The sequence below is a fragment of the Podarcis bocagei genome, assembly GCF_964188305.1.
Source record: "Podarcis bocagei genome assembly, chromosome: 11".
Lineage (NCBI taxonomy): Eukaryota > Metazoa > Chordata > Lepidosauria > Squamata > Lacertidae > Podarcis > Podarcis bocagei.
The window spans coordinates 64,944,592-64,972,229 of NC_138136.1; the positions used below are offsets into that span (position 1 = coordinate 64,944,592).

At 55.2% G+C, this 27,638-nt stretch overlaps 1 protein-coding gene across 7 annotated transcripts; it reads right to left on the bottom strand.

Annotated features, from left to right (window-relative positions):
- Window positions 1–1,385: 1,385 nt before the first annotated feature.
- DNAJB5 (DnaJ heat shock protein family (Hsp40) member B5) lies at window positions 1,386–27,638 on the bottom strand. 7 transcript variants are annotated; one of them, XM_081213060.1, is made up of 4 exons: window positions 27,471–27,638; window positions 11,676–11,932; window positions 7,799–8,403; window positions 1,386–3,452 (listed from the first exon to the last, which is right to left on the bottom strand). In XM_081213060.1, exons 2-4 carry the CDS (start codon window positions 11,884–11,886, stop codon window positions 3,219–3,221), a joined length of 1,050 nt encoding a protein of 349 aa, XP_081069186.1. In that variant the 5' UTR covers window positions 11,887–11,932; window positions 27,471–27,638; the 3' UTR covers window positions 1,386–3,218. The 7 variants fall into 7 exon arrangements, with proteins under 7 accessions (XP_081069186.1, XP_081069185.1, XP_081069183.1 ...); XM_081213059.1 differs by lacking the exon at window positions 27,471–27,638 and adding an exon at window positions 19,589–19,672; XM_081213057.1 differs by lacking the exon at window positions 27,471–27,638 and adding an exon at window positions 18,417–18,782.

Below are 27,638 nucleotides of genomic sequence, written 5' to 3' on the forward strand. Positions count from 1 at the left end.
CTAGGCCACAGATCGTTCTTGGGTGGCAGAGGGACCTCAGAGGCAGAGTGAGCAAGGAAAGTCTTCGGTCGCTTTCTCCTTTGCAGAAATCCAAGACACAGAAAGGTCTCTCTCTCTCTCTCTCCAGGTTGTGGCATGAAGTACACGAGTCTCAACGAAGGAATGCCTTGATTCCCAAACACAGATTGGGCACATTAAAACATTCTGGAGCTTTGAAAACCTTTTCGGCTGGGGGCAGTCTTCCTGGACTACAATCCCCATCATCTCTCTCTGGTCACCGTGGTCAGAGCTGATGGGAATTTTATAGCCCAACATCACCTGAAAGGTGACAAGAATGGCAACTTAAACTGACGGAATACGCACAGCTTGCAGATCTAACATAGAATAAGAGAACAAGAACATTTCTTTAAAGAAGATTGGAAAATGTTTATTGAATATATGGGGGGGGGGAATTGTGTACACTTGAAAACGTCGGCAGCATTAAGATAAATTCAACAGTGTAAATAAGTTTCAATAGAAGTAATAATGGAATACTGAATGGTTTAGTTCATGGGTAGGCAAACTAAGGCACAGGGGCCAGATCCGGCCCAATCACCTTCTAAATCCGGCCCGCGGAATCAGCATGTTTTTACATGAGTAGAATGTGTCCTTTTATTTAAAATGCATCTCTGGGTTATTTGTGGGGCATAGGAATTTGTTCTTTTTTTTCCTTCCAAAATGTAGTCCGGCCCACCACATGGTCTGAGGGACAGAGGACCGGCCCCCTGCTGAAAAAGTTTGCTGACCCTGGTTTAGTTCATATAAATTATGCAGGGATTTATATTATGCAAAATGAACCATGGAAAGAGAAGAAGGGAAGCCACTGATATTTTAAGGTTGTCTAAATGAATATTCTAAATTGTAAAACATAAAATCTAATACAAATTGTGTGTGTGAGAGAGAGAGAGGTTATATTCCCCTGCACTCAATGGAAACAGCAAGCCTTTTTCAATCAAGTATCTTTGCATTCCCTACTCTGGTCTCAGACAAGCTGTATGTAACTTCAACACTTGCTCTGTGACATGTTTGCAATTAATGCAGCAAAAAATACATTGCAACCTTCCCTCAACTTGCTGAAAAAGTCTGCAAATATTAATTGTTGGGTGTTAGCTCCATACCCTGGCACATGCATCTGGTTTTAAGGACCAGCCTGAAGAGCCCTGGACCTGTGTGACCTGGAAGACTGCGATCAGACCAGCCAGACCAATTCAGTGACTCTCCGGTTCTTTAAGGAGAAGCGGAGCCAGGCACAGAGAGGTCTCCCGGCGCAGAAACCCTGCGAGGACAAGGCAGCTTTCACCATCCCTCGGCGGCAGGCGCAGTAACGCAAAAGCACACAAAGAAGCTATTTTTAAAATACTTTATTTTCTTTAAATATTAATACGGGACATTACAAAAGAATAAAGAAATACAAAAAAACCGCTATAAAACCACTCGGGGTCTCCCTGAAACGGAGAAAAACCCCAGAGGCGCTCCTCCCAGCCCCGCTCTCACCCGCCAGCCCTGCCAACCTCCACCAGCAGCCTGAGTTTTTTTGTATTTGTTTTAAAAAACACACACACACGTTGGGGGGGGGGAGAAAGGCATTGTCTTAACCATTCAAACTGGTTGGTAAGTTCAACACTGCGTTAACAGTTTTAATCTCCTCGGAGAGAAAAATTGCACATTAAAAGGACCCAAAGTGTGAGGTTCTGTACAGCTATACAGGAAGCAGCAGCAGCCGCTGCGCTGCGTCCAGACTCTCTGCCCAACCACAGGGCAAGTCGAGGGTCAGCTCAGGAAAAAAGCCAGGCTGAAGCAGGCGGTCACTCTGCTCACCGCCACCCCTACCCCCCGGGGCACTGCTGTGGGCAGCCCAGGCAGGCGCCCCCGTTTCAAGTCAGAGAAAGCAGCTTCCAGACAGGCGAAACGGAAGTCAGGGACCCCAAGGTTTTGGCACCACGTTTTGTCAGGGAGGGGTTTTAATAGGGGTGGGTGGGTAGGAGAAAGGGTGCTTTTGCAAAACAGCATCAAAACCCTTTGGAAGCCAAGCCCACTTCCCAGAGACGTCCCTGCGGGTGGAGCAAAGTCTCAGCTGGAGAGGATAAGAAACACTTCTCTGAAAATGTCCCTCTGAAAAGTTTTTAAAATGCAGCCTCTAAAATAAAGCACCACACAAGCAGGTCTCCCGGCGACTCTCCTCCTCTTCCCCACGCTGGCCTGGCCCTTCCGGATCTCCCTGAAAAATGGCACCCCCGTGCCCCTAGCCACGCACACGTACACCCCCCTCGGACCTCTCCTCGGACCCTGGCTCTGAACCTTGAGGCCTACGTAGCTTGCGCCCTTCTCAGGCCGGCTTCTCCCATCCCTGGCCCCCGCAAAAGAAAGGGAGCGCTCAGATGAACCACACTGGACAGTAGAAAGCAACCCTTGCAAAGTTTCTATTAAGCGTAAAAAAAACCAAAAACCCAGGAGCCGCCAAGCCAAGCAGGCCTCGAGCTCTGTGGCAAACGCGGCAGGTTGGCACACCGGCTGGAAGACCCACCCAGGCAGGTGAGCTTGGCTCCGCAGAGCCCAGACGTCTCGTGGGCTCCAAAGCGAAGGTGGTGCGGGAGCAGAGGGCAGGAGCAGGCCTTCTCCGTTCCCCGCGGAGGCACACAGCGACGGAGGAATGGCACCGTGGGGGCCCAGTCCAGGTGTGGACGGGCCCTGCTTCTGCAAGGCAGGATCGGACGGCTCCTTGGCACGTTGCCCAGTGGCAGCCAGAGCAGAGGGTCGCTTAGAGAGGTCCTCAGACCGTCCACAGGAAGCAGGAGAGAAGTCCGGGTCCTATTTACACCGGAGCAGGTTGGGGGTAGCCACGTCCCGGCTGCTTGTCAAACTGCCCAGTAGAAACCCTCCAGGATCTGCGAGAGGGGTCTCGAGGCTTGTGCCAGGCTCAAGAGGGAGGGAGAGGGGGAGAGAGCGAGTGGGTGGGTGCCAGCCGGGCTGTGGGGCAAAAGAGGGAGTGCGCACACAAGCCAGGTCAGAGCGTCTCTTGGAAAAGGAGGATGGGGTGGGCAGCCAGGGGCGCTTCCCCCTCCCCGTGCATCGCGAAGGTCGAGTGGACCGCAGCACCCGTGCGTGAAGTATTGCTGCTCAGAAGGCAAGGTGGCCGGCCTGGCAGGGAGGCCGGGGGCCGTCCAGCCCGGAGGGGGGCCCTAAGAGCAGGGGAGGTGCTGCTTGAGGATCTGCCGGGTCTGGGGGGCTATTCTGTCCGGGAAGCGGACTTTGAACTCTACGATCAAGTCCCCGCGCTGGGTGGGCACCTTGGGGAAGGGCAGCCCCTCGCCACGCAGTCTCTTCACGGTGCCCGGCTTGATGATGTCGTTGCAGGGCAGCGGGATGACGCGCCCGTCCACGGTGGGAATGTTGACGGTGCAGCCGCACAAGGCCTGCAAGAGAAGGAGGAGGAGGCAGGGTTAGGCCAGGCGCAGGGCTTGCAACCAGGAGGAGAAGCGTTGCTCATGCACAAATCGACGCAATACAGGTGACATGCAAACACCAAGGAACATAGAGAAGATTAAATGCTTAAAAAATTAAAACAATGCAAAATATATATCAAGACTCAGATAATAAAAGTGGCACAGCTTTATTTTAGGCAGGCTCAGGGAACAGCCGCCAGGTGCACACAATACCTGCTTTTTAAAAAATGCACTTTCTTTCAGAACCTTTCTATTATATCGCCCCTGAACCCCACCTCAAAGGATCAGAAAAGGAAACATCTTGGGGGGCAGAATTGTGCAATTCCAGCCTGCAACCTGCACTGAGCCCGAGCAAATGAGCCAGCACAGGCTAAATTTAGACAGGCTTTACGGCTTAATCCCCAGCAAGGGAACCAGAACTGGGGGGGGGGGCGGCGGCCGTGGCTTCCAGCGCCTGCTCAGCTGTTGCACACACAGCGGCCTTTGCCCGGTTGGCAGCCAGCAGCCTCCAAAGCTCATGAAAGCAAGAGTCGCGGGAGGGGGCGGCTTCGGCTTTCAGTGTGGCGGCGGGGGGGGGGGGGATGCATGCTACTTCCAGGAAGTTAAAACTTTCGAGGATCCTCTCCTGCCAGCTTCAAGGATAATGGTCTGGAAGGGCGGAGGCAGCAGAGACAGGCCTGAAGCAGGGCTATTTTTACCCACCAACGCAGAAAGAGAGCGGCCAAAGGATCTGCCCTGACCCTGACCAGTGTGGGGAAAGAGGAAGGTGGCAGGGCGCTCCCTTCGGCACCCTCCTGTCTCTCCCTATCCCCCATACAGTATTTTTCGCTCCATAAGGCGCACCTGACCATAAGACGCACCTAGTTTTTAGAGGGGGAATGCAAGGAAAAAAATATTCTTTAAAGGGAGCGCTGAGCAGAACCTGTATGCATCCTTTCACGAGCAGCACACACACTCCGTGCGGCTTTTTAAAGGGAGTGCGGCTCTTGGGGGCTTTTCCGGGAGGTGGGGAAAGGGACTGAGGGGCTAAGCCAGAAGATAGAACAGCAAGAGGGAGCACTGCGCAGCGATCCCTCTCGCTGTTCTGGCTTCTAGCTTAGCCGCGCAGCCTGCATTCACCCCATAAGACACACACACATTTCCCCTTACTTTTTAGGAGGAAAAAGGTACGTCTTATAGAGCGAAAAATACAGTAATTGCACAGCAGGGAACATAAAACTGGCTGAGTCTCTCCGCTTTGGAGCCAGCCTAGGCTGCCCTTTGCCCCTCTCCCGATGGGACCCTGAGGAGCAAGCCTTGAGGTTCCGGGCTGCTCTGTCTCCCCAGAGACTCTGCAGGTCTGCTAGGCTTCCCCAGGTACATCAGAGGCAGCTCCTAACTAGGGACATGAAGTCGAGGCCTTAAGGCAGCCTTCAGAACATAACTGCCCCCTGTGGAAGTGAGTTCCAAAGTTTAACGGCAAGCAATGTGCTTGCTTTTATGCTGCCTTCTTCCTGGGAGACAGATGTTGCGCTCAAAGGATGAAATAAGGGCGAGATGTTGCATCGAGAAGGAGTCCCGTCCCACCTTCCTCCACGTTAGCCCGGCTGCTTCGACAAGAGACCGGGTCAGATTGCTCAAATCATCTGGTCCTGGTGGCACCTTGCAACTGGCTGGCAGTGCTCCAGGCTGCATATGCCAATGTTTAATAGGTTTTTTATTTTAATATTCTGTTGGAAGCTGCCCAGGGTGGCTGGGGAAACCCAGCCAGATGGGCGGGGTATAAATAATAAATTATTATTATTAATTATTATTATTATTATTATTATTATTATTATTATTATTATTATTGGGGGGAGAAAGAGATGCAGCTGCCTTACTTGTTTCCAGCCCCATTCTGTCCTGTTCAGACCCCTTTAAAGCTCTCCCTCAGGTCTGTGGGTCCAGAGAGACGTATCCCATGGCCCCACACACCAGCCCAGAATTATCAGTGTTTCGGCTTGGAAGCCGCTGTGTCTCCAGCTCCCCCTCCCCCTTCCCAAACAGCCACCCGCAGACTTTTAGGAATGGGTAAATTTGTTCCAGCCCACAGTATCTCTGGGAAAATCCACCCGCCTTGGGGCTTCATCCGCCAACGAGCACGAAGGAGAGAGATTTCACAGCAGATACGCAAATGGCCTCGAATGGCTCCCACCCAAGAGGAAAGCTGGAGGAGGAAGGCCAGCTGAAGAACTAGGAATGGGAGAGATTTGGGGGGGGGGGGGAGAAGACCAGGCAAGCTTCTCCTTCACTGAGGCCTGAAGCCCTCAGGCAAGCCAGTCCAGCTCTGCCACTGAGCAAGAGGACAGGACCCAGCTTCCTTGGAAAGCCCCTTTCATGCCGTAAGGTAAAGGTAAAGGGACCCCTGACCATTAGGTCCAGTCGTGGCCGACTCTGGGGTTGCGGCGCTCATCGCGCTTTATTGGCCAAGGGAGCCGGCGTACAGCTTCCGGGTCACGTGGGCAGCAGGACTAAGCCGCTTCTGGCGAACCAGAGCAGCGAACGGAAACGCCGTTTACCTTCCTGCCGGAGTGGTACCTATTTATCTACTTGCACTGGTGTGCTTTCGAACTGCTAGGTTGGCAGGAGCAGGGACCGAGCAACAGGAGCTCACTCCATCACGGGGATTCGAACCGCCAACCTTCTGATCGGCAAGTCCTAGGCTCTGTGGTTTAACCCACAGCGCCACCCGCGTTCATGCCATAGGGAGGCTGAAGATCACTTGTCTCTTGACACCGTGCAGAGTGCTAGATGACTTCCAGGCCAGGGAGATGCTGCAGGTGGAGCCAGAGGCTTTGCTATGCAGTTCAGCTCCCTCAGAGGCTTGGAGAAAGTCTTCCTTCTCTCCAAGCCATGCAAGCCAGGGCACTCGTCTTCCCAACAGCCCTGCAAGGCAGCTTAAGCCAGGAGGGAGGCAGATGCCCAAGGCCACTCCATGAGCTGGGGGGCCAGGGATGCGGGTCCAATGGCTGTGACCCAATCCCACCATCACAGCCTGATCCCTACGCCAGCTTCTTAAACATATTTCCTGTATGCTGCACAGGGTTTCCCAAACTGGGGTCTCCAGCTGTTGTGGGACTACAACTCCCATCACCCCTAGCTAGCAGGACCAGTGGTCAGGGATAATGGGAGTTGTAGTCCCACAACAGCTGGAGACCTGAGCTTGGGAAGCACTGATGCAGCGTAAAAGGCAGAAGCTCGTGTGCCAGCGCAATTGTTTGGGAAAGGGTGAAAACATAGAATAATTTGGTGTTGGTAGGAGAGAGGGGGGAAAGGTGAAGACTCAGGGGATCCATTGGGATCCTCTTGAGCCCCCTCCCCACCTGTCGAGCGCCAGAGGCATCCCGTCTCCCCCTAACTTGCCCTCCGTCTCTCTCCTTAAGAGGAGCACAAGGCTCACATCTTCAGCCAGATTAAAAGTTTGTGCAAAGACTGAACTACACACAAGCTGAGGAATCGGGAGAGGGGGGTAGACTTGTAACAAAAGGCTTATTTTATTTGTTTCCATCAGACAAAGGCCCGTTCTGTGGGGAGGTGGTAAACAAGTCAATCTTATCGTTTCCTTTAACAGCTGCGACCTTGCAGCATCTTTCCAAGAAAGGGGAGAATCGAGGAACTTTTTACATGTCTCAATTTCATTTCATCTCCTGATTTTGGAGGAAGCAGCTGCCGCCCGGCCCATCTAGAAGGCTTGCCCTCACCCTGCCTCTCTTTGCCCAGGCCTACTGGACTCTCCCTCTGTAGGAATCACAGAACTGCAGAGCTGGAAGATACCCCCAAAGCTCATCTAGTCCAACCCTCAGCAATGCAGGGGTTCTTCAACCCCTTCTAGGGTAGGCTATCCTCTTTCTTTGGGTGCCTGTACACCTCAGGGCATGAAGCTTCCTCCTGAAAAGTCATGTTGCTTCACCACATATCACAGAAGGGACCTCGAGGGTCATCCAGCCCAACCCCCAGCAATGTTGGAATCACAGCCGGCGAATCCCTGGCGGAAGGCCTTCCGCCCTCTGCTTGAAAACTGAAGGAAAGCCCACCACTTTCCCAGCTGCGCTGTCAAGCAGCCCTTGCTGCCAGTGCACCCTTTATCCCAAAGGAACTGCACCCTCCAAAATCCTGGATAATGCGGGAAAGGGGCTCCCCCCACAAAAGGCAGCCTTTGCCAGGACGGAGTGGGGCAGCAAACAGCCGCGTTGCCACCAGCCCCTGCCTTCCGGTGCCCACCTCTTGTCTGCGGCACCAGCAGCCCCACGGGGGACGCGCAGAGCCCCTACCCCGCCCTCCTCGGCCCGCGGACGCACCTCTTTCAGACTGATCATGGCCGTGTAGATGATGTTTGTCCCGTCCCTCCGGAAGAGCGAGTGCGGCTTGTCCTTCAGGATGAAGACGATGTCGGCGGGGATGTTGTCGGGAGTGGCGTCCCCTTCCTTGGGGAAGGTGATCTTGGTGCCCTCCTTCCAGCCGCGCTTGATGACGATGTTCAGGATCTTGTCCTCCGTCCGCATGGTCCGGCCGTCCGGGTTCAGCCGCCGGCGGGTGATCTTCATCCGCTTGGTGGCCCCGTGGTAGATCTCCTCCAGGGACACCTTGAGCTCGTGGACCACGGGAGGATCCTGCACCTTCCGGCGCATGTGGATGGGCTCCGGGTGGCGGCGGTGGACGCCGTTGAGCCCGTTGAAGCCGAACCGGCCGAAGGCACTGAAGGGGTCACCGCCGTCATCGTCGTCGATGTCCATGTCGTCGTGGTCAAAGCCGTTGAAGACCCGGGAGCGGCCGCTGGTGAAGAAGATGTCGAAGGGGTTGGAGCCCCCAAAGAAGGAGGCGAAGGTGGCGTGGGGGTCTCCGTGGAAGGTGTAGTGGAAGGTGTTCCCAGAGGTGCCCGAGGAGCCACCGCCGGTTTTGAGCCCTGAAAGAGAACCAGAGAGAGAGCGGGGGACAGTCAGGCAGGTGCTCTGGAAAGGAGTGCTACAGACAGACCAAATTCACTAAGAGAAGCAGGATTGGGCAGCCTGAATTGGCCAGCCAAGAACTTGGCCGCACATTTGATGTCTCCTAGCCAGGACGGCTCTGCTCTGCTGGAGACCACAGGAGAGGAGAGTGGCTCTTGTGACCCTGTGAGAACAGGAGGCTGGAACAGGTGGGCCATTCAAGTGTCTTAACAGCACAAGGATGGAAGAACGAGGAAATCCCCACCAAAGAACTGTGGCAAGGGAAATGGATGGACTCTGCGGAATTGGTGAAACTGACACACAACCTACGTGATAAGGACAACTGCGACTTTAAAGAAGAATGGGAACCTTTTACAAAGTATTTAAAGAAACAACAAAATGAACTGGACTCCTTGGCAGGTTTTGAATACCCATTCGCAATTTTATAATATGCAGAGAACAACATGTGCTGAGAAACCAGAGAGAGGAGCTGAGGGAAGTCTGGGGCAGGGTCAGAGGGTGGGTTTTTTTTTTCTTTTTGGGGAGGGGGGAGGGGGGAAACGGGGTGGGGGGAAGGAGGATGACGTATTTTTGATAAACTGTTCCTAATAAAAATATTATTTAAAAAAAGATAGACTAGGTGGGACACTGGCCTTATCCAGCAGGCGCTTCTTAGTTTCTTATTCCACCACCACCACGAATCCTGGGAACTGTAGTTTACCCCTTCCAGAGCTACAGCTCCCAGCCTCTTTAAGAAATCCGTTTCCAGGATTCCTGAGGGAGATCTGCTGGAGGCTGCGGGAGAGGAGAGGGCTCTTATGCGTGCGTCCTGCTTGTGGGTTTCTCATCTGGGCATCTGGCTGGTCCCAGGGACAAGAGGAGGCTGGGCGAGAGGAGCATCTGGCCTCATCCAGCAGCCTCTTCACAGGTTCCCCAGAGACAGGGCCAGGAACCCAACAGTGCAGGACACTGAAGCCGTACGTGACCCCAGGGCGCTGGTCCTTTGCCTTTCAGCAGAGCCCTCCTGCACCCCCTTAAAGGGCCTTCAAGACACCCCCATTCCCCATGGCCTAACCAGACCACACGTCTTGGCAAGGTTTTGCACTGCAAGGAGCCCAGCTGAGAATCAGGGAAACTGAGATTACAGCTGGCATAATTTGGTACTTCAGAACAAGGCTGGTTACAAGGAAGGCGATTCTGACTAAACATCAGGAGCAGCAACTGTCTGGACGGTGGGACAGACTCCTGTGGGAGGTGGTGAACTCTCCTTTGTCAGAGGTGTTTAAGCAGAGGTTGGATGGGGGCCTGTCGGGGATGCTGAGATTCCTGAATAGCTTTTAAAGTTTAATAGATTGTTGTATTTTAATATTCTGTTGAAAGCCGCCCAGAGTGGCTGGGGGAACCCAGCCAGATGGGTGGGGTATAATTAATAAGTTGTTGTTGTTGTTGTTGTTGTTGCAGGGGGTTGGGCTAGATGACCCTCGGGGTCCCTTCTAACTCTGCAATTCCATGATTCATAAAGTGCTGGCAAGGGGGCTTCCTCTAAGCTAAAAGATGAGCAAGGATTATTGCAAGAGACTGAGGGGGGGGGCGGGGGTGAGGCTGGATGCTTCCAAGCCCAACAGGAGATCAGGCGGCAGGACAAAAGGCCCAGGGGAGACAGGGGTGCCAGGAGCCCAGAACTTGGGGAGAGAACAGGGAGCTTGAGAGGCTGCAAAGAGGAGCAGGGCCAGGCCAGCACTTTCTGGGTCCCCATTTAGCAGCCAGCCTGCAGCTGCAAAGCTTTTAATAGCAAGACATTCTAGCGCAGCATCCTCCACAGCTCTGGCCCCACCAAGGAAGAGGACGGAGCGTGGCCAAGAGAGCTCTCTGGCCTCCCAGAGGGCCTGCTCCGCCCTCCCTCCTTAGCAGCCAGAGCTTTCAGTTTAATCCCATAACCACTGGATCCCAGAGAGAAAGCATCTAAATGGGGCCGGGTTCTTCTAAGGACTTCACTTATTCCCTCAGGAAAGAGAATGGCAGCTTTTAGCTGAAATTACAGCAATTTCACGTTGTCAATCACAACTGTGACCTCGTGAGACACACACCCAAGTCCCAGGAGGCGGCAGAGAACACCTGCCAGATCCCGGCTTTTATTTCCAGACCAAAACTGGAAGCCAGATGCTCCTTCTGGCATCTCAAAGCTTTCCCCGGAGAGCATCCCATCTTCCTCCGGCCCCTCGCCAAACTTTGGTCACACGTTAAAAAAAGAAGACTAGCCCTTAAGTTGGCAGAGAAACTGTAGAACTGCAAGGAGGAGAGAGGGAAGGAGCCAGCAGAATGCCCCAAGAAGTCACGGCATCAGCTACTGGCCCACCCCCAGGAGCCCCCAAACCCGTTTCCGTGTCCCCTGTCAAACGTCCCCTGCTGCCCCTCCAAATTAGTTTGCAAACTATACTCCAGAAAGTAGATTCACATAGAGCAAATGCATGCAATTTCACCCAATCCGTGTCACTTGTTCCCATCAAAGAACATGCATTTCCAGGCCAGAATTTGGATAAACTCTGCTGGAGGTTGTTTATCTGAGACCTTCTGCTCAGCAAGTCCTGGGCAGGACCGGCTGATTAACACCACTGCTATTCCCAGCAGTTCCCTTCCTCCTGCAGAACCTGACATGTTCCCTGCCAACAGGCTGGGTTTGCTTATGAAACAAGGAGCTATTACTAAAATTGGGAAAGGCTCTCTCTCTCTCTCTCGCTCACTCACTCACTCACTCACTCACTCACACACGGCAGCATGTACTGAAAAGGAAGCGGAGGAGAAGGAGAAGGCATGAGCCAAGCCTCAATTATGCCACAGGGAAGATGTTTGCACCCACAGATCACGGTGCCAGTGCATTTCCACACACTCCGGGAGGAACCAAGTCCTTGCAAGCAGCGCCATTAAAAGCGCCAGTTTCTCCAGGGAGCTGCCACCAGCTTTTCCCACAGCCCAGGCCCACAAGGGGGCTTTCCTCCCCACTTAGCCGCCTTTGCCGCACAGGTGAGTGAGGTGCCTCCACAGGTGCCCTTCAAAGGTTATCACAGGGAAGCAGGCAAAGACACTCTCTCCAGCACATCAGGCCAGAGGCTGGATGTGGGGTCTTGAGCCCTGCAAGCCTGCAGCTGGGCAGGGAGGGGCTGTGGACAGGAGGCAGGCTTAGACCCCCACCCACCCACCCAAATAAACCGCAAGCTCCCTGGCCAGCCAAGAGACCCGGCCACCCGCTTACCTTCTTCCCCGTACTGGTCATAGACGGCCCGCTTCTTGGGGTCGCTCAGCACATCGTAGGCCTCCGCGATCTCCTTGAACTTCTCCTCCGCGTTGGGGTCCTTGTTCTTGTCCGGGTGGTACTTCAAGGCCATCTTCCGATAGGCCTTCTTGATCTCGTCTTCGTTGGCTCCGGACTGGATCCCCAGTGCTTTGTAGTAGTCCTTCCCCATGTTGGTGGTGGAGACAGTCCCGGCCGCTGCCGCAGACTCTTTATTCCTGGGGAGGGAGAGGAGAAGGAGGGAGAGGGGGTGTCAGAAAGGACTCCAAGCTGACCACTGAACGGCTCCTCCACACCCACTCCAGCCCCGGTCAGTCCGTCCACACGGCTGCCCGCTAGCTCAGCACCAACCTGCGCTACTGAGGGGGGGTGGGATTCGAGGTTCTAGCACCCCGACGTCCAGGCCGAGTCCTGGGGGAGGCCTCTCAGAGCTCTGCCACCCGCTGCCCCTCTGGATCTGTCAGCAGTTTGGGTTGGGGGAGGGATTTTTAAGGCGGTTGACTCACCCTCCTGCTCCACAATTCACAGGGGCAGAATGCAGAGCGAGCGAGAGGGGTGGTCAGTGTTGTTATTTGGAGGCAGCACCACGTGACGCTGTAACTGGAGAGGGCGGCCGGTTTTGCCAGGCCACAAATAGGTGTGCAGGGAAGGAGCCTTGGGAAGGACAGAACTGGCGGCCCTTGGACCGGACAGCGGAAAAGCAGCTGCCGTGCGTATGTCGAGGGCAGCGTGCGGCCAGGGAGGCGGCAGGCGGTCCTTCCTAGCGCCTGGCCGGTCTCAGCGTTCCCAAAAGGGGGAGGAAGAAGGCAGGGGCAGCGGAATGTATTCAAAGCAGGCTTCATAACGAAGCAGAACGAGAGGTTAATTAGCCAAGGAAGGATTCCTTCCCCCAGCTTTTCTCTCTCCCTTCTGTGCTTTTGCAGATTGCCTTAAAAGAACTTTTTAGAACAATACAGCACTGGGAGTTCACGCGGGGACATGTTCCCACCATGTACCAGCGGAAAGACGGCAGAGGATGAAGCTGTTAGACAGAGACATCTTGCAATGGGGGGCGGGGGGGGGAGTTATTTTTAAAAGTAAGCGCCAGCCCAGCTGAAGCGAGAGGAGAGCCTGCGATTTGCAGAGGGAAGCCAGAGGAAGTGACCAGGAAGCCAGAGAGGACACACCCAGGTAAGCAAGGGGGCATGTCAGACCTAAGGGACGGTGGTCTTGCTTTGCCAGAGCTGGTCAGCTTCTCACTGTCCACCCCACGCAAAGGTCTCAGACCCACATCCAGACAGATCCTCTTGGTTTTCAGGCGCCAGAGCAGATGAAATCCTTCACAAAAGGGAGTCCAAGACTCCAAATTCCTTCCTTTGCAGAACTTCAGAATTCAGGCAGGGATCCAACTTCCTGTTGCTAACTCCCCTCTCTTTCCGCTGTTTGCAAAACTCTGATGAACTTCAAGGGCTCTCTCACCAACATGCACACAACACCCTCCCTGCCCGTCCCTCTCATCCCAGCGTCTGGAACGGCCACATCACATCCTGACCTCCGAATAAGATGCCAGGTCAGCGACTGCCCATCTTGGGCCAAACCAGAACCATCTCCGGGGCCCCCACCCAAAGATGCAAAAGTCTCCGGCAGCTGCAGGAGGAGCTGCTTCAGCCACTCCCCCCCCCCTGCAAATTTCCCAGTCCGAACTGGTTCCCAACGACCTTTGCATAAGCAGGGGGGAATTCAGGGGGAATTTTGTCAGGAAATGCTAAGCACCCATTCCCACTCAGTTGCTAGACTGATGAAGTTCACAGTCTTCCCTATATTACATTTTTATATATATAGATTGCACACACACACACAAAAACACAAAAGCAGGAGTCTTTTCACAGAGACTGCACCCGTTCCAGCCCTAGCAACCATCGACTGGATGTCTGCCAAGAGATTCACACACACAGCGCGGAAACAACCTCCTCCAAAAAACTGAACAGCTCTGTGAAGGTCACACGTGAGGCCGTAGCAGGAAAAAAACTCTCCCATTCGGCCCCCGCGTCCCTGTTACCTGCTCAGCTCATGGCCTCCCACCCCGCCAGGTTCCTCGGGGCTTCTTGGGGGAGTTCCTCACCCCAGCCTCCCACACACCAGCAGTGCCCTCCTTCCTCTCTCCCCAAAAACGTTCCTCTGACAAAGCAACCAGGCGCTCGCCTGTCCCAAGTTCCTCCAAGAGGCTCCAGCGGCACCTGGGGTCACAGGATGAAACACCTGCAGCCACTTTTAATTTGAAACAGGTCAGGTCTCTTGCCTGTGAAGCAAGTCACTGCTATGCCCAATTCACAGATGGGGAACTGAGGCTGATGGAGTGATTGCGGCCAGAATAGACAAAGACTTGGGTCTCTGAAGCCCAGGGTCTCTCCCTGCCATAAGCACCTGAGAAGAGCATCTACTGGATCCGGCCAAGGGCCCACCCTGTTCAACATCCTGGTCTCACGGTGGCCAATGGGGTGCCCATTATGGGAATGAGCAAGTTGGCCCAAGAACAAGGGTCGCTCTCTCCCCTCCTGGGGTTTTCAGCAACTGGGGTTCGGAAGGCCAGGAGCCCTCGATAGCCCCCTCCTCCATGAAGCTGCCCAGTTATCTTTTTAAGTCCTCTAGGTGGCTTGCCCCCGCTGCCTCCTGGGGCAGGGAGTTCCGTAGGAGATGATAGGACAAGCACAGGGCAGAGTGGGGCAGTTTGGGATAAGCTGCAAGGAAATCTTGAAGCTGCTCTGGGATACAGAAGGACAGGGTCACAGCGCCTCCATCAGCCAGCATACTCCTGCCAGGCCCCAAAGTTCCCCGTATATTTATCTCCCTTTCCTCGTTTAATCCCCACCACAGCCCTGCAAGGGGGGCCAGGCCGAGAGGTAGCGACCAGCCCAGTGAGCTTCAGTCTCCAAGGTCTTGACTCCATCAAGGTCACCCCGTGAGCTTCATAGCAGAGTGGGGATTCGACCCCTGGTCTCTCCCGGGCCCTCGTCCCACACTCCGACCACGACCCCAACGCTGACTCTGACGTCACAATTGCAGACCCCTCTGGCCAGGCAAAGCCCCTAAGACGCCCCCTTCTGCATCCGCACGGCTGAGCCCCTCCTTCTCTGCCGGGCAGAAGGTTAAGGGCCCACTGTGGGTGCCCCCTTCACCGCCAGCCCCACGGCCGCTGACACATGGCTCCCAGAGCACCCCCACACATCACGCTCAGCCCTTTCCCGGAGAAGCATCTTCTGAAGGGTAAGCCGGGAGACAGAAAGAGAGTTGCTGACACAGAAGCAGCCAATTCCCTCTGTTAATTAGTGAGATCACTAGCTGGAAATAAGGCTCCAGCAGGTGGGGGCAGCGCTGACGGGGCTCCTCAGCCCCACTCATCATGGTGGGAGTTTCTATTGTTAGACACGCGGGGACCACGGAGGGAGGGGGCAGGCGCACAAGGCGGCCCACGGGAGGTGGGCTTGAAATGCCAGGCTGCATCGGGAGGGAGGGCTTTCCCAGGCCAAGTGGCTCACCTGGCGGCAGGTAGCAGCTCTGGAACACACTGGCAGAAAGGAACGCGGAATCCGCGGCAGCGACAGTTACAAGCTGCTGCCGGAGCAGACGTTCCCTGCCAAGTCTCGGAGGCTTGGCATGGCAGCTTGACAGGGACCTCACCCACAGGATGAGGCTCCAGCCCACCAGCAGGGCCCAGGAACAAAGGCATGGACTCAGGCTCCAAGGGGAGCGCATCTCCTTGCTCCCAGCCTCTCTGGGGTGGTGTCACCTTGCAGAATTGAATTCGGCACAACCTTTGTTGGCCAGGATTCCTGACCACCGCTGGGGATCGCCAGTCAAGCAGGGGGTTGGACTGGATGACCCTTGGGGTCCCTTCCAGCTCTACACTTCTACGTCTTCTCTGGAGAGGGAGCCTCCAAGAGCACAGGGGCCGGTGGCTCACTAAGCAGCCATGCGCAGGTTGCCTCTGAGAGGCCCGTCTGCATAAGCAACCCCGGGCGTTAGGTTAAAGGGCAGCGGGCGAGATCCAGGAGTTGCACCCAACACGCCCCCCCTGCGGCGCTGCAGGAGAGTCAGGGGCGCAGGTTCATAGGGCACAGTGGGGCAAAGCCCCTTGGGCAAACCTGGATGGGGCAGGGGCAGGAGGGCCGGGAAGATAGAGTCCCCTTCCTCTTTCTCCTCTGAACTACAAACCACCTGGGCTTCCACTGGTGGAAAGGGGGGGCTGGCGGAGGAACCGTAGACTCAGTTGGGACCCTTAAGGGTTGTGTAGCCCAGCCCCTGCAATGCAGGAAGGAGGGGTGGAAGGGAAGCAAGGATAGATTACCCCCAGCCTCAGCAGTGACCCAGCAGGACTGATCCTGCCCGCAGCTCCCCCAGCTCGGAAGGGCATGTGGAAGGGGCCCCCCTCCGACAGGCACCACAAGAGCGGAGAGATCTTCTCTGCGTGGGGGCTGCCTGACGTCAAGCTGCAGGGAAGACTGCCAAGCCTCATAGGTCACCGTGCGACTCCACCATCCTCTCGGAGCAGCACCCCACACAGATTTTGGTAAAACACGACTCGGTCCCTGGATAACCCCCTCCCTCCCACCTGGAGACAGATGCACAGTTTCAGCAGCGCAAGCCTGAGCGCGCTTCTCAGGAAGCCCTGGGCAGCACAGCCCTACTCGAGCGGAAGGGGGCAGGAGCCCAGTCCCCCCCCCCCAGGACACACACAAAACCACACACACCAGCCCTTTCCACAGATAAATCCACACACAAAAGACTGGACTCAGTCTCTGCTGGAAGCCAAAGGGGAAATGCAAGGCGACCCCCGCCCAGCCCCTTTGCAAAGGGATCCGGACCCCCAAGACCACCCACTAAGCATCTGGTCCCTCTGAAGCACAATCAGTGTGCATCTCCAGCCCCTCATCCTGCCCCCACCCTGGGCAATGTCAGAGCTGGGTCAGGCGGCCAGGGAGACCCTCTGATCCTCCGGCAAAGGGAGTGATGGGGGGGGGGAGACAGAAGAGAGGCACAGGCTGCCCTCCTCAAGCTCCCCATCCATCGCCCTCCACAGCAGATGCCAGACGCGGCACACGAGACAAAGATGGATGCCAGCAGACAGACCACCACCCAAGCGTGGCAAACGCAAGCAGGCAAGGCAGGGCGGCCAGCCACTTACCGAAACTTCACAAACACATTCATAGCCCAGGCGCTCATTTTTAAAGGCTCCAGCTTGATCCGGAACATGGCTTGCGGGGCCTGGAGCTCCAAGATGCAGCCGCTGCTAAAAGAGTTGCCCGGGAATGGAGGCGGAGGCCCCTTCACCACGGCAGCCAGGCTCCAAAAGCAGCCCCCTCCCCAGAGCCAGGAGGAAGAGCTGGCCAAGCCGGACAGGGCACCTGGACCCACCACGCACACCTGGACTCCGAAGCCAGCTGTTCAGGAAGAGGGCGAAAGACTCCCCCACAGAGGGAATTTGGGGAGCAGCGGTGGTTCACAAGGCAGCAGCCTCCCAGAAGCTTCCCTTCCTGCGCTTTCCCGCAGCCCCCTCCCTCACCGCTTGCCACAGAAAATGCTCAATGAAATCACTCGACAGTCAGGATTCCTCCTCTAATTGGTTTCTCCGACTGAAAAGCAGACCTTACCAGCCTTCCTGCCCAGCTGAGCGGGGGGGGGTCTCTCACCCTTCTGCTCATCCTCAGAGACTGAGCAGCAGGTGCACAGCCCCACGCTGGACAGCCTGTTGGCGATCCTCCCCCCTGAAGGACAGAACAGGGCAGGGAATGGGTGGTCAACTCAGCCCCCAGAGTCATCAGGAGTCGGCTTGGCATCTTCAATGAACCGGCGTTTGAAAAGAAGGTGCCAAATTCTTAAGCCTAAGTGGGGAGACAGTCCGCCTCTCGAAAACCCTCTCCCCCCCCCCAAAAAAAATGCATACTTCAAGGCTTCCACACAAGAGACAACCGGCTCAAAGCTAACACCGTCCCTGCGAGGTCCACCAGTGTCAGAAAACGCCAAGGAAAGTGACTCTTGCTTGACGCTGGGTGAAGTTCAGCGTCCGCAGCCCTATAGCATCCATCCCCGAAGCACATGTCAAAAGCACCAGCCCCACGCTGACTCCCGAGTCTAACTAGCACCTGCGCATGCAGTCACTCCACTTCCTGAAACTCTGGCGCCCAAGTGAGCGCAAGTAAGCAGGAGACCTCACCGCTGAGCTAAGAGGCAGCTCCGGTAGCCGCTCTGCTCCAAAAGCCACTCTCGGCTGCCGCTGGACGTCCATCCGAAGCCCAGGCAGCAGCAGCCACAAGGAAGAGCCTGAGAGATCCCCGTCCAGGGATCCCTCCCGGTCACACTGCCCAATCACCTGGTCCGCTTCAGAGTCCCCAACACCCAGCGGCCACCCCAGGCAGACAAAAAAAAACAAACAGCCACACAATGGTCCTTCTCAAACAATCCACAGCCGTCCCCTGAAATTCCAGAGAAGCCCAGACCGGACCAGAGGACCAGATGTCTCCAGAGCTGGCAGCAGCTCCTCTGCCCCCTAAACAAAGGGGCATTTCACCCACCACCGAACCAGAGGCAGGCACAGCCGCCTGGCCCCGACCCCGAAGGGATGCAGCTGGCGCCGGACCCCCAGGGAGGAGGGTGTTCTTCCACATCCCCTGCCTGAGGACGGGCAGGGAGAGCGGAGCCCCGATCCGGAGAAGAGAAAGCGGGTACCTCTCCACGCGGCTCCAGAAGAGCAGAATTGCTGGCATATCAGCGGAGGGAGTCACTCGTGGTGGTGGCAGCAGCAGCAGCGCTCAAAGCCCAAGTTTGGTCAAGGCGCGCAGAGTGTGCGGGAGCGAGCAAGCAAGCAAGCAAGGGCTGGAGCGCGCACAGGCACCCGCAGGCAGGCAGGCAGGCAAGGCAGGAATGCCGTGCGCTCGCTCGGGCAGGCAGAGGGACCCTTCCAGCGCCACCAGCGACGACGACAAAGACGGCAGGGAGTCAGCGTGCAGAAATGTCATGATTACACTCTGGGTGAATCATCGCCAGCCATGCCCACCCGGTGCCCACACAGGCAGCAGCGCCAGGGGAGAGGGAGCTGGCAGCAGCGGCCGCCCCCAGACCCCTCCCCACTCCTCCGCCCCCTGACACACACACCCCACAGCAGGGAAGTCAACTCTTTCCCCTCCTGGCAGCTGGCCCTGGCACTCCAGATGCCCCTGGCGAGGGGGGGCTCTGCCCCACTTTGCAGCTGGGACTGGGAAGTGAAGGAGACGTCCAGAGGCATCATGTCAGGACAGACAGGGTGGAAGAGGAGGAGGGGGGAGTTTGGCTGGGCTGGGGGGACGACATCCCCAGGACCCCCCCCCCAGGAGACCCCCCAATTGCCCTGCTCGAGGAAGGGGAGGGTCGTCCTCTTCTCCCCACTCCCCTCCCCCGCCCGCAGCAGGGAAGTCAACTCTCGCCCCTCCTGGCAGCGGGCAAAGGCCCACTAGACACCCCTGGCGAGGTGGGGGGGGCTCTGCCAACACTTCGCAGCTGGCACTGGGGGGGGCAGGGGAAGCGCCCCGAGTGGGAAGCGGAGACGTCCATGGGCATCATGTCAGTTTAGCTGGGCTGGGGGGAGCGACATCCCCGCCCCCCCCAGGAGACCCCCCCCACCAGTAATTGGAGCCCGGCCTGGGCAAAGTGGGGAGGGGGCGACAAGTCCCTGGGGGGCATTATCCGTGTGTGTGTCCCCCCCCCCATATCTACCCACAGGGGGGGAGCCCACCAGCCTTTTCCAGGGGGCGTTGGGGGCGGGGCCAGAGCCAGAGCCCCGCCCCCTGCTCCTCGCCCCTCGCCCCGGAGGGCGCCGCCGCCTCCCCCCCCCTCCTCCGCCTCCCCCTCCGAGCGAGACTCACCTCCGTCCCGTCCCGTCCCGCCCGCCTCCCTCGGCCGGGCCCTCTGGCGCGCGGGGGCCGGGCGCCCGCCCCTGCCTAGCAACGGCCCGCTCCGGCGCCGCCCTCGCGCGCCTATTGGCCCCGCCCGCTGCCCATCTCGACGAGACGCCGCTCCCTTTGGAGAACGAGGAGGAGAAGCTCCGCCCCCTCGGCTCCGCCCCGCCCCGCCCCGCTCCCCTCCCCAGCCTCCCTCCGGCTCGCTCTCTCTCTCGCTTCCTCGATTGGCCTCGCTGCCAGCCAGTCACGCCCATTCTCGCCTGTCATTGGCCCCTCCGCGTGCGCCCTCGCCATTGGCCGGAGCTGGCTCGCGTGCCGGTTTTCGACCCGCCCACCCGGCCGCGGGAGGCTTCTGGAAGCCCCGTGACGTCACAATGGGGAGCGCTCCAACCAGGGAGGCCACGCCCACCGGGCGGGCGGGGCGCCACGTGGGGCGCTGCTACACGCGAGTAGAAGCTGCGCTGCCAGGCGGTCTCCTCGCTGGACTGGGGCTCCGCACGAGCCTGGCCTCCGGAGGTCAGCTGGCGCAGGATCGGGGCCTCGCATGCCGCTTACTCGCGAGGAAGCCGCCCTGGCCCCAGCGGCCCTTGCACGATGCATGCGTGAAGTTTGCGCCTGCAAAGGTTTCGTCCTTTCCGTCCCGTGCGAGTCCGAAACTCCTGCTGCTGAAAGTGGATCTCCCCCGTGCAGCTCGTGTCCTTAGCTGCATTTATACAGCAGGTTTTTTTGCTCCAAGGAGTTTCAGGCGGCGGACACGTTTCCCCACCACCCCCCTCATTTAATCCCCACAACAGCCCTGCGAGGTAGGGGTGCTGGTTTAGTGGTGTCCGCCTCTTCGTGACCCCATGAACCAGAGCACGCCAGGCCCTCCTGTCTTCCACTGCCTCCCTCATGCTGGTAGCTTCGAGAACACTGTCCCACCATCTCGTCCTCTGTCGTCCCTTCTCCTTGTGCCCTCCATCTTTCCCAGCATCAGGGTCTTTTCCAGGGAGTCTTCTCTTCTCATGAGGTGGCCAAAGTCTTGGAGCCTCAGCTTCAGGATCTGTCCTTCCAGTGAGCACTCAGGGCTGATTTCCTTCAGAATGGAGAGGTTTGATCTTCTTGCAGTCCATGGGACTCTCAAGAATATTTGAAGCCACGTTCAAATATCTGAAGGGCTGTCCCATGGAAGATGGAGCAAGCTTGTTTCCTCCTGCTCTGGAGGGTGGGAATTACCGGTAGATTCTGACTCCGCCTTAGAAAGAAGTTTCTGAAGGTAAGGGCCATTCAACAGTGGGACGGAAGGTGGTGGACTCTCCTTCATTGGGATGTTTGGATGGACATTGGTCAGGGATTCTTTAGCTGTGATTCCTGCATTGCAAGGGGCTGGACTAGATGACCCTCTTGAGCATCTTCCAGCTCTACTATTCTATGAAACTGTTTCTGTTCAGTCAGGACGGGATGACATCCCAGGCCAGTCCCACAGTCTGCTGCTCACGGCTTCCCTTTCCCATGCTGACTGTACCGTAGCTGAGCCAGGGTCTCCCTGTCTGTGAAGCACAGCTGTGGTGGGTCAGAGGGGCAAAGTGCAACCCTAGCAGGACCACCTTAGCTACGTTTCCAAGCACAATTCAAAGTGTTGGTTCTGACCTTGAAAGCCCTATACGGCCTCAGCCCAGTAGACCTGAAGGAGCATCTCCACCCCCATCGCTCTGCCCGGACACTGAGGTCCAGCACTGAGGGCCGTCTGGCGGTTCCCTCATTGCGAGAAACGAGGTTACAGGGAACCAGACAGAGGGCCTCCTCGGTGGTGGAGGACTCAGGGCTGATTTCCTTCAGAATGGATAGGTCTGATCTTCTTGCAGTCCATGGGACTCTCCAGAGTCTCCTCCAGCACCAGAATTCAAAAGCATCAATTCTTCGGCGATCAGCCTTCTTGATGGTCCAGCTCTCACTACTGGGAAAACCAGAGCTTGAACTATACAGTGGTACCTCTGGTTACGTACTTAATTTGTTGCAGAGGTCCGTTCTTAACCTGAAACTGTTCTTAACCTGAAGCACCACTTTAGCTAATGGGGCCTCCTGCTGCCACTGCACGATTTCTGTTCTCATCCTGAAGCAAAGTTCTTAACCCGAGGTACAATTTCTGGATTAGCGGAGTCTGTAACCTGAAGCGTATGTAACCCGAGGTACCACTGTACGGACCTTTGTTAGCAAGGTCAAGGTAGTGGTACACACACACAAAGGCACCCCAGTGCGTTTTATGGGCAAGTCTGTGGATTCGAACCCTGATCTCAGGACCTGTTCCCACGCTCTAACCACTATGCCACACTGGCTCTCCACTCTGTGACAGCGAAGCAATGGCAAAACAGAAGGATGTTCGGATGGGCCAGTGTAAAATCCACCCCTAAGCTGCTCCTCTGGCTTCAATGACCTGTGGCTGGATGTCGGGGAAGGAGGCACCCCAGAGAGGCCCTAGGATTGCAGCCAAGCCATTGTGGCCGATGCCCTGGGCTGTGTTCTCATTTTGGCGCCGGCTTTGACCCTGGCAACAGTCTTTGCCTCTTGCTCTCCCTTCCATGTAACACAGAAGAGCTTTGCCTCTTTGAATGGGAGAGTTTAGGAGAGCAAAGGCAGCCTGCGCCACCCGACTCTTGGGTCAGAGGAACGCCAGGGTGGACCAGAGGTCATCCCTTTATTTTTAACAATTGCATAGAATCCCACAAGCAGCATTTGAGCACAAGATCAGCCATCTCCGCTCCTGCAGTTCCTAGAAACTAGTATTCGGAAGACGCATCACTGCCTCTGACTGTGGATGCAGTGCATAGCCATTGTGGCTAGTAGCCCCCGATAGCCCCCTGATCCTCCATGAATTTGTCCCGTCTTCTTTTAAAGCTGCCTAGGCTGGTGACCAGGGACATGGGTGGCGCTGTGGGTTAAACCACAGAGCCTAGGACTTGCCGATCAGAAGGTTGGCGGGGGGTGAGCTCCCGTTGCTCGGTCCCTGCTCCTGCCAAGCTAGCAGTTCGAAAGCACGTCAAACTGCAAGTAGATAAATAGGTACCGCTCCAGTGGGAAAGTAAACGGTGTTTCCGTGCGCTGCTCCGGTTCACCAGAAGCGGCTCAGTCATGCTGGCCACATTACCCGGAAGCTGTACGCCGGCTCCCTCAGCCAATAAAGCGAGATGAGCGCCGCAACCCCAGAGTCGGCCACGACTGGACCTAATGGTCAGGGGTCCCTTTACCTTTACCTTAGGCTGGTGACCACCCCTGCTTCCTGCCTTCCTGCATTCTACATAGGACAAAGAAGCAACAGGCACAAATTCAGAATGTTTCCATCTCCCTAGACATCCTGCTGCCGCCTGGAAAGTTGCCTTCATCGAGCAAATTGGAGCAAATAACCAAGTGTGTTTCTGTTCTTCAGGGACTGGAGGAAAATAATGGCTTCCTGTCCCCCTTTAGGTGTTAATTTGCTTAGCAGCAAATACAGTTGTTCCGCCACCAATTACTGCAGGTCACTGCTTAATTTGCATAGGTCTAGCCTGTAATTGAAGGGTCACAGGCTGTACTTATTTGCTATTATGTCCCATTGTTTACCATTCTCTCACCTTCCAACTCAGAATGAGACCAACGCTCCACGCATCTGGTGATGTGGACTCTAGTCATAGTAGTCTATTGTGCGGTAATAAATCTCTTCCCCTTTATTGCTACATAAACATTCAATGGAAGAGGGTGCATTATTCTGCCGGGGATGAATGAAAAATGGCCCCTTTTGAAAGTCTGCCTTGACCTCGTTCCTTTCAAATCCTTATGTAACAGATCACCTTTAACAGGACAGCACAAGGACATAAAGAGGAGTGGGAAGGATTGGGCCAAATGTCCATCAACACCTGTATCCTGTTCTCACAGGGGCCAACTGATGCCTCAATGGGGAACCGACAAGCGGAAACTGGGTAAAACAGCACCCTCTTGACCTGTAGCCCTAGTAATGCCATTCAGAGCCTGCAGACTGCCTCTGACAGTGAAGCACAACCATCCTGGCTAGCAGCTGTCAATAACCCTCCCCTCCTCCATGAATTTGTCTAAAGGGGATGCGGGTGGCGCTGTGGGTTAAACCACAGAGCCTAGGACTTGCTGATCAGAAGGTCGGCAGTTCGAATCCCTGCAATGGGGTGAGCTCCCATTGCTCGGTCCCTGCTCCTGCCAACCTAGCAGTTTGAAAGCACCTCAAAGTGCAAGTAGATAAATAGGTACCGCTTCCTCTGGTTCGCCAGAAGCGGCTTAGTTATGCTGGCCACATGACCCAGAAGCTGTATGTCGGCTCCCTTGGCCAGTAAAGCGAGATGAGCGCCGCAACCCCAGAGTCGGCCACGACTGGACCTAATGGTCAGGGACCCCTTTACCTTTACCTCCATGAATCTGTCTAATCCTCTTTTAAGGCCATCCAAGTTGGTGGCCAGCCATCCCTGCCTCTTGTGGGCACGAACTGTGTGCTGTGCTATGTCTTTTATCTATCCTGAAACACCCCTTGCCTTTTCCTGTAAGACCTATTACAGTCGTTAAGAGTCGTCAACAGGCTCATCTCAGCTACCTGCCAATCTCCCATTCCCACCGCCCTTCTGAGTAATACCCCTCCCCACCTTCTCACTATATAGAAGGATCTGGCAACTTCTGTTTCAGTGTATCTGAAGAAGTGTGCATGCACACGAAAGCTCATACCAAGAACTAACTTAGTTGGTCTTTAAGGTGCTACTGGAAGGAATTTTTTTATTTTGATCTATCCTGAAAGTTAAGGATGCAGAGGCTATTCAGCTCCCGGCACAAATAGAATTCAGTCCAGCTCTGCCAGAATCCAGAAGAATCAGGCTTTCCTCCAGGAAGTAGTGAGCGAGCACCTGGATCTAACCCTGGCATTTTGGCAGAGGGCAGGGTGAGGCTAGCAGAACAACAGACGGGATGCCCAGCAGTCCCAAGTTTTTACACTGGGCAACAAGAATAGACTTGGCAGAGCCTGTCCGACTTGTGCAGCCAGGCAGAAAGAGAGTTGAAACAGAAGGGATTGTGTCATGCAGGTTGCTCTGCCCATCCCAGAATATGCTCAGACATGGGCTTCTGGTGGCCTCAAGGGGAAGCAGGGGCATCCCAGGGGAGCAGCTGCTCCAGAGAGCACCTCATCTCTCTGAGGATGCCTCCTGCCTTAGAGAGAAATCCACACGATTTCTGGACCCCGTTGATGTTCATGGAGCTCCTTGGAATTTGCTCATCGTTCTGCCAGTAACTCCAAGACAAGGCTGGGAAAGGGTGGTGCTTGCATGTTGTGTACACGTAGATGCCTGCCGTTCCGGAGATGTTTTCCTTGCCCCGTCTATGTGGTGATGAGGGTGACCATGACACAGATCATTCCCAAGTGATGAGCATTATCTCCGCTCTGTAAACAGAGTTTTAAGAGACTTGTTCACAGCGCTTGCAGAATGACAGAATGCCTCTTCCGAGGCAACCCTTTTGCTCAGACACTTCCATGCTATTTCAGAGCAGGCACAAACATTGCTGACATGTGACAGAAAGCAGAAATGAAGCATGTTTTTCTTTTTAAAAAATTGAATGCACATGCTAGCCTGTATTAATGCTATGTTTATACTGCAGACACCTACAAAACTCACCTCTGTTGACAAGTGTGAAAGTGGTCTAAGCATTAGATCACCACAGCTACCCTCCAGTTCCTAGTCCAGGTTCTACCCTAATTCCAACCTAAGACTGGACCGCACCCAGAACCAATAAATCCACCATTCTGAAATTTTGCTCCACCAGACCAGCATTCTGTGTCCAAGAGTGCCCAGCCAGACACCATGAAATGTGAAAGCATAACTCGCTTTCCCCTGCTGTTTATCCCCAGCAGAGCCTAACTGTCCCATCTACTCTTCAATGCACACAGGCAGGGGCTGTTACTTGGAAGGAAGACAGAGAAATTGGTTCAGGCAGGGAACAGCACAGGCTCAGCAGCAGACACAGGGCTGGCTCCCGTCAGCAATTCTGCACCAGCCGCAGCCTTCAGCTCAAGTAGGAGGGAAGCCCCACGCAGAATGCATTGCAGTAATCCAGTCTCTCAATTTGAAGATCTCATTCCGAAGTGTGGGTGCCACCACACTAAAAGCGGTGTGAGGCACCCACAAGAAGGGCCTCAGTCAATCCCTTCAGTGTCCAAGCTAGAAAGACACCCTGTGGTAAACCTTCGCCCCCAGCCACACGCTCCTCCCTCACCTGACTTTGCTCTCCGGCCAGACCAGGTTTCTTGAGCAGGGCTGGCAGGCGTGTTTACTTTTTACAGAACAGGACAAAATAACACGGGTAAGGCTGCCACCACTCCCTCTGTTCCGGGGAACCCAGAGCCACAACCCAGGGAGAAGGCTGTGCCCCGTTATTGCTGGTTATCCCCCCTCCACAAGCTGTATCCACAGACCTGCAGACAGAAATTCTACGGTAGAGCGTAACTAAGCGTAAGGCTAGGAATTAGCTATTCCCCCGGAAAGGCACACAAACAAAAAACAGTTTCTTGCTTTAAAATTTATTTTAAAAGAACATAAGAAAACATGCTAAAATAGCAGGCACTTCTTTAGTAGTTTACAGGCAAGAAAAATAAGAACATCGCAAAGTCTAACTAACTTACATACTCACATCGAAACAAAGAGAGAATAGTTAGAGTCCTTTCAAGTCCGCATTCAAAGGCTTTCGCAATTCTCCATCACAAAGGATGTAAGGACAGTCACTTAGATGGAATTTCAGCATTTCCCAGATCTTTTATCCCCAATTTGCACGTGGGTTGGAACCCCCCCAAAACCAATCATAACTCTTGATTATTTTTCAAATTCTCCAATGACCGGGCGTGCAGGCTAATCAATCTAACTTCTGGCAGCTGGGCCAGTTAAGAACCCAGAGCCTAAATCAAAGGGGTTCCTCCATCCCGTGGGGTGTCTCAGATACACATTCCCAGGCAATCAAGGCCAGATAACATCAGGGGGGGGGGGAATGCACATAACTCCGGACCCAGGTGTCAAACCTTCCATTAAATCAGAGGTTTCCTTTCCCATAATAAACCTTTCACACCCTGGGAGCCTGTTAGTCTGGGGTTAAAGGGACAGAACTTATTTCCCATGGTCCTTGTGGCTTGCTGGTTACCCACAAGGCCTCACTCTTGTTGCTTGACCAAGGAATAGCTTCTAAACAAACACTAGCTTTACTACACACCCTCTTTATAATAAATGAAACTGCAAGCTCTTTGGGGCAGGGACCTGTCTTGTTTCCCCACATTGTAATGAGAGCCAGTGTGGTGTAGTGACTAGAATGAAAGACTAGGACCCAGGAAACCAGGGTTCAAATTCCCACTGGGCCATGAAGCTCGCTGGGTGATCTGGGGCCAGTCACTGCCTCTCAGCCTAACCTACCTCACAGGGATGTTGTGTGGATTAAATGAGGAGGGGACCAATCATGTAAGTCACCTTGAGCTCCTTGGAGGGTAAAGGAGGGATATAAATGCACTGAATAAATAAAGCGCCATATAAGCTTAACAACAAGAGCAATGGCAGTGATAAGCAAACACACCAATTGGCAGAATCTTTAAATTCACTTGGCCAAGCCCAGGGCAACGTTCCCGGAGGCTTAACCCATTAGGACCCAACTGCAGGATCCTTTACAGACACAAGGGATCCAGTCTGTGGCAGGAGCCCTCGGAAGAGAAAGTCCAGTGGCCAAACACCTCAACCCTTCCACACACAGGTGGACACCCTCTGCAACAATTGCAGCCTTGCACTTGAAAATCTCCCCATATCCCCACTGGCAAACTTTAGCTGCTTAAAAACCCCTCCAAACTCACAAGTAAGTCCTCTTCCGGCCTCTCCTTTTGTGGTGGGTCTGGCGATTCCTCTCTCACGCCGCAATTTAGTGCAGTCAGGGGGGTCCCCGTCCTCTTTGAGACCTCTTTTTTTCAGGGGGGATTTCGGCTCTCCAAGATCTTTCCTGGATGTGGCTCTCGCCTCCCGAT

What these genes read in the sequence shown, in the direction of transcription:
- DNAJB5 (XM_081213056.1), bottom strand. Translation starts at nt 16,943, where the DNA reads ATGTTCCGGATCAAGCTGGAGCCTTTAAAAATGAGCGCCTGGGCTATG. An exon ending in TGACCAGTACGGGGAAGAAG is followed by an intron (nt 8,404 to 11,675) that starts GTAAGCGGGTGG and finishes GTTCTCTTTCAG; the next exon opens with GGCTCAAAACCGGCGGTGGC. An exon ending in CCATGATCAGTCTGAAAGAG is followed by an intron (nt 3,453 to 7,798) that starts GTGCGTCCGCGG and finishes CTTCTCTTGCAG; the next exon opens with GCCTTGTGCGGCTGCACCGT.